The following is a 12,417-nucleotide window of genomic DNA, read 5'->3' as shown; positions in this document are numbered from 1 at the left end:
CAATTGGAGACCATGTGACATCTATTTTGTATTACTTTTAAAAAGAAAATTTGTTGAAGTATAGTTGATTTACAATATTGTATGCATTCTCTATTTCTTTTAATGGGCAACCTTCCCTCTTCTATTACCCCAAGTCAAACAACAGCTGTTCCAAACTGATAAGGTTTAGATGAGACTCTCTTAATTGAGAAATGCCTAGTTATTATCAGTGAATTAGTGAAAATCACCTCAGTGTCATACCAAATAAATTACATTCAAATTTTATTTCAGGAGGCAATTTCCCCACCAGCTTAAAAAGCAGACTTAATTTTTCAGAGACAGGATCTGACCACAGACATTGTTGGAACTGGCTTCATATAATATAAACATTTAAAATCCAGTGTGAACTTCTTAAATAGCTAAGTTAGCATAGCATGTTTTCAGGGACTCTCTAGCTTTGCAGATGCACATTATAATGCCTGTGTTTGATTCACAGGGAGTTGATTGCTGCTCTCCACCACAAGGTTTCCGTTATCCTTATAGATTCCGGTTCATTGTGCTCTAATTATGATGAATGAGTTTGGAGTCTTAGATAACGTTAGAATATTTTAACCTTTCTAATTATGAATTTAATGGAGGTAACTAAGAGAAAGCATTCAGTTTTAGGGTCATATTCTTTCCATCCCTAGCCCTTTAGGCTATGGAAGTCCAAGTACGTATCTATCAAAAACATGAATAGGCTCCGTGTTTATTAAGGGTGACTTAGCTGTGGCGGACTGTTGTGAACTTGCACTCATACTTTGTATCTCATGTAAGTTAGTGGCTAGAGAGGAGAACTGTGTAGTACCCAGGGCTCTGGACTCAAACTGCCTGGTTCAAATTCCATTTCTGCTACTGTCTTTGTGATCTTGACTAAGATAAATGTCAACTAATTTTTTTTTTTTTTTTTGGCCATGCTGCATGGCATGTGGGATTTTGGTTCCCTGGTCAGGGATCAAACCCATGCCCCCTGCATTGGAAGGGTAGAGTCTTAACCACTGGATTGCCAGGGAAATCACTGATCTTGACTAAGAAAAAATTCCTCTGAGTATTACCTACCTCATGGGATTGATATAAGAATTAAATAGCATACTAATTAGAAGCTTAAAAAATTTAAAATTTTAGCATACCTGATAATAGTTCAGTGATCTTAGTTACTCGTTTACTAAATGGGTTATGCTGCTGCTGCTGCATCGCTTCAGTCGTGTCTGACTCTGTGCGACCCCATAGACGGCAACCCACCAGGCTCCCCCGTCCCTGGGATTCTCCAGGCAAGAACACTGGAGTGGGTTGCCATTTCCTTCTCCAATGCGTGAAAGTGAAAAGTCAAAGTGAAGTCGCTCAGTTGTGTCCAACTCTTCGCGACCCCATGGACTGCAGCCTACCAGGCTCCTCCGTCCATGGGATTTTCCAGGCAAGAGTACTGGAGTGGGTTGCCATTGCCTTCTCCGAAATGGGTTATAAGAGCACAGAAAGCCCAAGATGGTCATCCATAGAGCCCAACTTTTATGAAGGGCAGTCCTCCTGTGTGTTTATTTTTTATGTTAATACAAATTCTTACTTTATTGAACTTTATTTATTTGCATATAATAAAAGGTGCATATTTTAAATGTGCAGTTTAGTGAGTGCTGGCAAATATGTTTGGTATATTTGTGGATTTAATAAAGCAGGCTCTAGAACATCTTTATTTTCCTCAAAAGTTCTTTGTTGGTCCTTTGTAAATTTTGATATGATTTCTATCACTGAAGTAAAAGAAAATTTCCTAAAATAAAGGTCATTTTTATTTTATTTTATTTTATTTTTTTAAGGTCATTTTTAAAGCAAGAATTTTTACTTTTTTTTAAACAGGAGTTTACCAGAAAAAATGGCATATTTCGTTTCTTCTCTCAATAAAATTTCAATGTTTCAAACATATGCAGGTATGTGACCTTTCTGTGTGAGGGGAAGGCAGGGGAAGAGAAGTGCATATACTTTATTTCATCAAATCAAATACAACAATGATTGTAAAGTGTACTGTATTATTTTATGTAGTTCTAAGAACGAAAAAACACCCAAGATAAGGATTGTACTAGGAAGCCCTGACATTAAGCCAGGATCTACAAAAAGCCAGGATCTGTAGCCAAAAACTACATTTCTGGTGTCAGGTTGATTGAGAAATAAACTTATCTCACTAAAAGAGACAGCAGGGAAACATGCGTCTCAACTTGGGATGTTGATCAAGGAAGGAAAAAAAACCTTTGCTGTCAATTTAAACCCACAAACCAGCACTCTCGGGGATTTATGCTTTCAGTGTGGTCCAAAAAATTCCTCAAGGAGAATATAATTTATCTCAATTTAAAGAGATCTCAGTGCCAGGCCTGGGGTGATTCAGACGTGAAAGATGTTCAAAAATGAAAAAAATATGTGTCTTGGAATCAGCCAAATATGATCTATCCTGTTTTTTTCTGGAAACATACTATGAAACTTACGTGAAAATGTTAGTTGTGTCCAACTTTTGCCATCCCACGGACTATCGCCTGCCAGGCTCCTCTGTCTATGGGATTCTCCAGGGAAGGGTACCAGAGTGGGTTGCTATTCCCTTCTCCAAAGGGTCTTTCCAACCCAAGGATGGAACCCAGGTCTCCTGCATTGCAGGCATATTCTTTACCGTCTAGGCTACAGAAGTCTGTTTTATTGAATGTGAAACTCCTATGGAAAAATACATAGAACTTTGATAGAATGAACTAATAAGAGTAAATTTTAAAAAGAATGTACCATGTATCATTACTGGTCTATTTTACCAGTATACCTAAGACTCTTATATACAAAGCTGCAAGCATTCCAGTTATAGTTAATGTATTAGTATGTGAGAAAAATATAAGATGTTGGTCTGTAAATATAAGAAAGATTTCATTTTTAAAGAGCATAGGGAAGAGGCTGTTCTCTTGCTTTCTTGTTTTCTTTTGGAAGCAAACATCTGTGCTTAGCCCAGGCTTTCCTTGTTCTCTGGATCCTTCCATTACCAGTGTCTGTTTGGTACCAGTTACCACTTACCCTTGGTCCCCAGGAGATGCAGGTCTGTGTGAAAGCCATGTTTATTGTTCTCTTTGCAAGACTGCATCAGAGACAAAAGAACGAAACACCTGCTTCATTCCTTTGGTAATCCAGTACCTTCGCTGTGTTATTTGCTATGTCTAGGGAATTTGGGAAATTTGTAAAAGACAAACGTTTACGTTTATGTGGAACGTTCATGACATTTTATTTCTTGTCCTTCCCCTCCCCATCCCAGAGATTACTAGGATTTCACCTTCACAAGGAAGCACTCAAGGCAGCACTTGGCTAACAATCAGTGGACGGTTCTTTGATCAGACAGATTTCCCAGTCCGAGTTTTAGTTGGAGGTATTTTTCATGATTTTTTAATAAAAGAATGAATACTTCCTTTAATTATTTCTGTGAAAAATAGTAGTTGTGCTCAATTAATGTCTTAATTTAAGAACTGGTATTTCCAGATGGGCATTTGGTCCTGGAGCTTGATGCTTTTCCCACTGCAATTTTCCAGTGAGGACTGCTCCTTGCAGCCTTATGTGACCAGGATTTGGGCTCTGAGGTCAGCACTGAAGGGCATTGCACAGCAGCATCATGGCTGCCATCAACAAATTGCTCGCCACGCTAAAGACACACATAACCTCTATTTAATAGACTTTCAAATTACCTCTCTGAACTGTTACTATTTCTTAATGGGTTAGATAATTACAGGGAAATTTAAAATGGCATTTCGGGAGACTCCTCATCCCTTTGTCATATACTCTGTCTTGTCTGGACATCAGTAATTACAGATTGTTTTGGCCTTAGAAAAAGCATTAATTGATTCACAAAATGTACATTGGGCTTGATTCCCTGGATGTGCGTCACTTTCATGTCTGGTTCAGATCTGCTCAAAGGTAGGGAGCTAGGCAACTCAAATGGGAAGTTGGGAATGAATGTATAATGGGGATCTTCTCACTGAGTTAAAATGACCTTACTTACCTTGATGGACAAAGAACAGGACATCTGTCCAAGTACCTGGCATGTAATTTTTCTGATCAAGCCTTCTGCTCAGATGATTTCTGCTTTTAAGGCATCTGCTGATGAGCTAGCCAAAATGTGATTCCAAGAAAAGAAATTCACAGAAAGCAATCCTGTGTAGCATTCATAGGACATCTTTCCTATCCCATGAATTCTTCCTGGCCACCTGCATAGGCCAAAAAATTTTAACATTTCATATAATATATTATTCTGTTTTACTATCTTTTAAAATATTAAAAACAGGAACATAATTTTGAATTTGTATGTTTTACATCTGACATTATGATACAGCTGATATACAAAGATTACATGTTAAGTTTTTTTTATAGTATTTCTTTGCCATTTAAGTGCCGGCAGATTTGAGATTCTGAATCCTCAATAATTTCTTGAAAATCATTGGTTTTTGTATCTTTCCTTTGCTCCAACAAAAATGAGTTAAGTTGGTTTAAAATATTGTTAAAATGTACTGTTTTATAGTTCAGTGACTTTGTATCCACAAAGCATTCAAATAGTGAAAGGTTGTATTGAAGTATACATTTTCCAGGCCACCAAACAAAACCTGGTAAAGATGCTTTCCTCCGTTTCCCTTACTTCTGTATTCATGGATTATTTCCATGTCAATAAATAGTTAATGAGGGTCGACCTTTCATGAAGCACTGTGAGGAGCACTTGGGAGTCTAAAACGTACACTCTTACTCAAGTCTATTTGTGCTTATGTATTACGATAATCGTTCTTATTTAAAACCTTGTCTGTTTTGGTTTCCATCTGTCTGTGACATAAATTATTATAAATTTATTTTAAAATTATTATCCTTTTTGTTTTTATTTTAAAAACTTGAACAAAGCCACTATTATCCTAAGAAGACTGGAATCATCTACTTTTGTAAATTTTAAACATGACTGATTTATTCCGAAACTTTTCTCCAGGGAGCAAAACATATAAGTCTTCACTTTGGACCCAGATAAAATAGTTTACAGTGACATCATTTTATCAAACTTTTAACTTTGTTTCTCAGAAATTATGAAATATTCTAACTCAGATTTGTGAGATTTTGCCAGCAAAGTGTTGCCCTGTGGAAGTACAACTAAAGTACAATTAATGAGTGATAAGCTTTGATGGAGAACATGTAAAGGAAATGAAGACCCTTCAGCTTTGCCTCTTGCTTGTGCGTCTTGGTTCTAATTGAAAAAGCACTCCAAGTTAGGCTGGTGTGATTTGCATTCTGAAGCTCTGTAGTAATGGCTCTGCCCTTGCTTCTCTGTAGGTCAAGCCTGTCATATTTTGAATGTCACAGAAAATAGCATATGTTGCAAGACACCCCCTAAACCTGATATTCTCAGAACTATATATCCAGGTAAGTCACCATTGGAGAGAAAGACCATTTCTATATTTGCATAAGAGGAATATTACTGACAGATATCTATAGTGTCTTAGTCTGTCCAGGCTGCTATAACAAAACATCATAGACTGAGTAGCGTATAAACACCATTGATTTCTCAAGATTCTGGAGGCTAGGAATCCAAGATCATGGCCCTGGCAGATTAGGTATCTGATGAGAACCTGTTCCTCATAGATGAGGCATTCGAAGGGGTATGGTGCTCTGTGGGGTCTCTCATAAGGACACTAATCCCATTCATGAGGGCTCTACTCCCATGGCCTGAACACTCCCCACAGGCCACACCTCCTAATACCATCACATTGGGCATTAGGTTTCACTAGGTTTCAACATTTTAGTTTTGAGGGGACCCAAACATTCAGCCCGTAACATAGTAACAAAAAATACTATTTGAGCTTTTTACAATTTGTAGTGAGAATGATAATAAATTTCTTCCTAGTTTTTCTTTTCTTTTTATTTCTGGATTAGGAAATATTTCTATTCAATTAGTTGAATCAAGGCTATACCAGTGGAGGTAAACTTGGCCTAAATTTCTCAGACACCCTGTGAAAGCTCTTTTGGTAGAGTATGAAGGTGCTTTTATTTCAAATCAAAGATTGTTACTAAATGTTAGTACAGGCTAATGGAAACATTTTAAATGCTTTTTTCCTAGTGAAAAAATAAATCAGTTCAGTTCAGTCACTCAGTCGTGTCCGACTCTTTGCAACCGCATGGACCGCAGCATGCCAAGCTTCGCTGTCCATCACCAGCTCCTGGAGCTTGCTCAAACTCATGTCCTTTAAGTCAGTGATTCCATCCAACCATCTCATCCTCTGTCATCCCCTTCTCCTCCCACCTTCAATCTTTCCCAGCATCAGGGTCTTTTCCAATGAGTCAGCTGTTTACATCAGGGGGGAAAAGTATTGGAGTTTCAGCTTCAGCATCAGTCCTTCCAATGAATATTCAAGACTGATTTCCTTTAGGATGGACTGGTTGGATCTCCTTGCAGTCCAAGGGACTCTCAAGAGTCTTCTCCAACACCACAGTTCAAAAGCATCAATTCTTTGGGGCTCAGCTTTCTTTATAGTCCAACCCTCACATCTACACATGACTACTGGAAAAACCATAGCTTTGACTAGACGGACCTTTGTTGGCAAAGTAATGTCTTTGCTTTTTAGTATGCTGTCTAGGTTGGTCATAGCTTTTCTTCCAAGGAGCAAGCGTCTTTTAATTTCATGGCTGCAGTCACCATCTGCAGTGATTTTGGAGCCCCAAAAATAAAGTCTCTCACTGTTTCCATTGTTTCATCTATTTACCATGAAGTGATGGGATTAGATGCCATGATCTTAGTTTTCTGAATGTTGAGTTTTAAGCCAACTTTTTCACTCTCCTCTTTCACTTTCATCACGAGGCTCTTTAGTTCTTCTTAAATGGCAGAGGTTAAATCCTTATCTAGTATGATTTAGGTGTGATCACAGGGAATGGGGAAAAATGGAACTCAAAAGTCTTTCCAGATTTTTCACCTGTGGCCATTGAAAGTGCAGCTGAGGGCTTTGAGGTCTGAAACTAGACCCCCGTGATGCTGTACATGTGTGCAGGTGGATTTTGTATCTCATCTTGTGCCCCCAGTGAAATCAGTTTATAATTGTATTGTTGGTTGGTGTTTGAAGCCAAACAAATTCAGTTTATTAACCTTTTAAATGTCTTTGTTTTGAATGATATTTTAAAAAATGGTTTTATTTATTTATTTACGGTTGTGTTGGATCTTCATCGCTGTGCAGGCTTTTCTCTGGTTGCAGCGAGCAGGTGGTGGTGGTTTAGTCACTCAGTCATGTCCAATTCTTTGAGACCCCATGAGCTGTAGCCCACCAGGCTCCTCTGTCCATAAGATTTTCCAGGCAAGAATACTGGAGCTGGTTGCCATTTCCTTCCACATTGCAGCTCTCTAGTTGCAGTGCACAGGTTTCTCATTTCCGTGGCTTCTCTTGTTGCAGAGCACAGGATCTAGGGCACGTAGGCTTCAGTAGTCATGGCCTGTGGTCTCAGTAGTCGTGACTCCCAGGCTGTAGAGCACAGGCTCAGTAGTTATGGTGCACGGGCTGTTGCTCTGCAGCATGTGGGATCATCCTGGGTCAGGGATCAAACCCGTGTCTCCTGCATTGGCAGGTGGATTCTTTACCACTGAGCCACAAAAAAAGCTCTTGAATGATATTTTTTAAATGACCAGTTTAAGAGGAGAATTTTGGTATTCATAATTGATTACTTTAAAGAAAGTTGTGTATACAAGAGCATACTGTTGCTTAAAAAGTTTGAAGTGCTCAAGCACTTCAAAGAGAAGAGTTGCAGAGGAAGAGTTGCAGTCATTATTTTCCAGATTGTGACACTCCAGCCAAGCCTAAGCTGCTGGAGAAAAACCTGCACTTGACTCGTGTTGTATTTTAAGGAAGAAAAATAAAAACTGAGATGGCTCCATTATAATTATGAAAAAATAACACTGGCAAGTGTTGTTGTTGTTCAGTCACTAAGTCATGTCCGACTCTTTGTGACCCCATGCACTGCAGCAGGCCAGACTTTCCTGTCCTTCACTATCTCCCTGAGTTTGCTCAAACTCATGTCCATTGAGTCAGTGATGCCATCCAACTATCTCATCCTCTGTTGCCCCCTTCTCCTCTTGCCCTCAATCTGGCAAGTGTAAGCTTACTTTAAATGAGAATGTTTTCTCTCTGATTCTGTCCAAGAAGGAGATGAAATCCTAGAGCACAAAGTAATGTTAAAAAGAAGAAAAGTACTAACAGAAACCTAAGGCCAACAGTGTGTGTTCATTGAGCCATTAAATGAGTAACTTTTATTGGAGATAATAATCAGGGTGAATGTTTTGTAATGAAATAGTCTGAATCTTGAAGTTTTGAGTCTTGACTACATAAAGCAACATCAGTCTTATCAAAAGTAATAATTATATTATTACTATCTTATGTAAGGCATTCACTGAGTACCAGGTACTTTGCATGTGTGTGTGTGTGTGTGTGTATAATATGTAATCCCTATAGCAGCTACACAAGTCATAATATTAGACTCATTTTATATAATGTAGAATCAGAGGTTTAGATGTATGAAATAATAAATAAAATTGTAGACTGTCTTAATAGCACTCTATCCTCTGGGCACAGATACAGGTAGAGATATATGTAATTCTTCTGTTTATACATATAGTCTAAAAATATGAATAGAAATAGAATATCTATAAGCACTACCCAAGTAAAAGTTATTGAGATACTGCATCAAAATTCTGATGAGAGCCTTCTTTATTACGTTCAGGAGGGAGAGGCCTAACGCTTGAGGTGTGGAATAATAGCCGGCCAGTACGTCTTGAAGAGATACTCCAATACAGTGAAAAAACTCCAGGGTACTTGGGTGCCATTTGGGTGGATTCAGCTTCCTATGTTTGGCCCATGGAACAAGACACATTTGTTGCACGTTTCAGTGGATTTTTGGTGGCTCCAGAATCTGACGTTTATAGATTCTACATCAAAGGTGATGACCGTTATGCCATTTATTTCAGCCAGACTGGACTTCCAGAAGATAAGGTAGGGAAGCCACAGCATACCACATGGTATTATAGAAACAATATGGTAACCTTTATATGTGTCCCATTTATTCGACACTAAAACCAATGAATATACTAAAGAATCTATGTGGTGGGTATTTGACTATTTTAACACATGTGATATGAGCCATAAAGTCATTATGGAAAACTTGTTGTCTAAAAGAAAATGTTTTTCCCATACCTAAATTTTCCTTCACTAAGAAAAAAATAGACATTTTCTTTAAAATTAAAGATTATTTTTATTATGAAAGAATTATAATCACCCATAGGGAATTTGGAGAAGAGTACACATATTTCACTGTTCTACTAGATCTGTTTCACTATTACTTGATCATGAGATTAAAATCTTTTATCTCCCTTTGTCTATATTTTATTTTTTACATAAATAGGATCCTGTGACCAAATTTATAATCACTTTTATCATGTATTAGTCTTTTCACATATTATTAAATAGCTTTTATGATGCAGTGTTTGATGACTAAATAGTATGTTATTGCGTGAGTTACTAAACTTAAGTAACTTTCCACATACTGATACGTTTTTAACTTCTGATATTTTATGATCACAAATAATACTCTGTTGAACATTTGTGTTCATTACATTATTACATGTTTTATGTTATTTCTTTAGGAAGTGAAAGTGAAAGTCGCTCAGTCATGTCCGACTCTTTGCGACCTCATGGTTTGAGGCCCCAAGGTTTGCGACCCCATGGACTGTCCATGGAATTCTCCAGGCTAGAATACTGGAGTGTGTAGCCTTTCCCTTCTCCAGGGGAATCTTCCCAACCCAGGAATCAAACCCAGGTGTCCCACATTGCAGACAGATTCTTTACCAGCTGAGCTACAAGGGAAGCCCAAGAATACTGAAGCTGGTAGCCTATCCCTTCTCCAGCGGATCTTCCTAACCCAGGAATTGAACCGGGGCCTCCTGCGTTGCAGGCAGATTCTTTACCAACTGAGCTATGAGGGAAGGACCATTTCACAAATGTGAAACTGATAGATCAAATCAAAATGACTCACTACATATATGGCAAGGTTGTCTCCCAGACTTAAATGCCTGCCTGTAACACATGAATTCCAATTTTGCAGTAGTTTTTCAGCATGTTTCTTTTAAGGACAGTGTAGTCATTTCTGTTGAGAAGCCTCAAGTCTTCTCTTTGTAGAGTGTAGACGCATTTAGTGATCTTTGGCATCTTTCATATCTCTTTTTAATGATCTAATTTGGATTAAGTCCCTCAAAGTTTTCTGCAGAAAAAAAGAATATTTTACTTAACAATAAGCAACCTTCCTCCCAGTATGGGTCTTTAAATTTTCCATTTGCAGTTCTAATTGTGGAAAAGCTATGATCTGTGTGTGTTCATGGAATAGTATGGTTGATATTCATTAAGGTTGGCAGGAGTGAAGTGAGCTTTGATAATTTTTTAAGATCCTTTTCATCATGAATAATAGAAGAAAAATATGAAGTATTTTCATGTTTTTCTGTTCGTAAAAGGTCTAAGACTGAGAGAAATAATAAATGATAAATAAATGCTGAAAGTCTTATTAATAAGTTCTCTCTCTCCTCCCCTCTTCTCTGTCTTTTTGGGATAAGGTGAGGATTGCCTATCATTCTTCCAATGCCAACAATTATTTTTCCAACCCAACACAGAGATCAGATGATATTCATCTTCAAGAAGGAAAAGAGTAAGATTTGTTTTCTTTTCTTTAAACTGTTATGTGATATTTAAAAGCCATAAGTTTATATATAAAAACATTTTAAATTTTTTTCATGGGTGGAAGTGATGCTAATTTATTGGTTCAATTTGTAATTGGCCATTCTCCGTAATTTTGTTACATTTTGTTCCTATATTCTCAAGAATACTTCTCCATGTAACAGCTATTTTGCATATATCACGTTTTTTACCTCCCTGTTTTCTAGGAATCCTGAAGAGCTTTTTGAATGGGATTATTAGCTATTTATTAGTTAGCATTCAACTAACTAGGGAAATTCAAAATCTAAATTATTCCTGTTACAGAAATTATAATTTTGTGAAATTTTCTTAATCCTGCTTCAGTTTCTTACTAGGACCTTTCAGTCAATCCAGCCATCAAGTTCTCTGCTCTTATTTTCTCTATTGCTGGAGAAAAACCACAAACCCACATTAACTGGTGCCACAGTTAATATGTATTTAATAGTCTCATGATTTATTTCAGACCCTGGGCCTGCCAGTACTGGAAATTTAATGCTAAAGATATTAAAACATACTCCCTGCCCTTAAGTGGTATATTTTTTAGTGCTGAAAGGTCCAATTTCAGAAAGAAAATGAGAATATTATTCAAATAGCTAATAATCCCATTCAAAAAGCTCTTCAGGATTCCTAGAAAACAGGGAGGTTAAAAAATGTGATATATGTAAAATAGCTGTTACATAGAGAACATCAAGAGGTACATGTGAATTACCTTCCATTTACCATTTGTATTTGTTAGGTTTTGCTGTGTAAGAAACCATTCCCCAGATTTGGTAGCTTGAAGCAACCCAATTTTGTGATTATCTAGGTAGTTCTTTTGATCCTGGCTGTGTTAGCTGGTGATTAATGGTCCAGGATCGCCTTGTTCACATATCTGGAGTCTCGGCTGGCCTGGCAGGGACTGAAGTATCGAGGATATCTCCAGCCAGAAGGTCTTTCATGACGGTGTGTTGCAGTGTCCCCGCAGGCAAGAGGGCAATTCCTAATGCACAGGGGCTTTTTAAACTCTGCTTATGTCACATTTGCTAATATCTCAGTGACTAAAGCAAAAGGCCAGACTTAGATTCAGTGGGTGAAGAAACAGACTTCAATCCTTTTATTTTTTAATTTATTTTTGCCTGCACTGGGTCCCTATCGCTGCACTCAGGCTTTCTCTAGTTGCCGCAGAGAGGGGCTCTGTTCGTCACGGTGCACGGGCTTCTCGTTGCAGTGGCTTCTCTTGTTGCAGAGCACGGGCTCTAGCCACACAGGCTTCAGTGGTTGAAGCTCTCAGGCTCTATTGAGTGTGTCATTGGTAGTTGTGGCACATGGGCTTAGTTGCTCTGAGGTATGTGGGATGTTCCGGAACAGGGATCAAACCTGTGTCCTCTGCTTTGGCAGGTGGATTCTAAACCACTCGACCACCGGGGACGTCCTGGGCTTCTCTTCCTGGTGGGAGGAGTTTTGTTTTTCATTCTACCACATCACCCTTCCAGATATTGATTAGGTTATGCTCATAGGCAGCATCATGGAGTTGGTCAGAGAGGGTTGGGATCAATAGTACCTGAGAGAAGCTACACTTAATGTTCTCACTGAAGTCTTAGGAATAACAAGCATTCCATTCTTTTTCTCTTCCCCCTTCTAATATCACTGCTTTATATACTTAAGC

General features: G+C 38.1%; 1 protein-coding gene across 1 annotated transcript in view; it reads left to right on the top strand.

Moving 5' to 3' along the window:
* Nucleotides 1-12,417, top strand: part of PKHD1L1 (PKHD1 like 1) — a 179,809-nt gene that overhangs the window by 29,614 nt on the left and 137,778 nt on the right. The window contains 5 exon segments of the mRNA XM_059874459.1: nt 1,867-1,937; nt 3,287-3,397; nt 5,329-5,418; nt 8,755-9,023; nt 10,634-10,725. Of these exon segments, the coding sequence (XP_059730442.1) occupies nt 1,867-1,937; nt 3,287-3,397; nt 5,329-5,418; nt 8,755-9,023; nt 10,634-10,725 (633 nt within the window).

The sequence above is a fragment of the Bos taurus genome, chromosome 14 (assembly GCF_002263795.3).
Source record: "Bos taurus isolate L1 Dominette 01449 registration number 42190680 breed Hereford chromosome 14, ARS-UCD2.0, whole genome shotgun sequence".
Lineage (NCBI taxonomy): Eukaryota > Metazoa > Chordata > Mammalia > Artiodactyla > Bovidae > Bos > Bos taurus.
The sequence above is the reverse complement of the archived record's forward strand: the minus strand, read 5'-3'. Positions and strand labels throughout refer to the sequence as shown.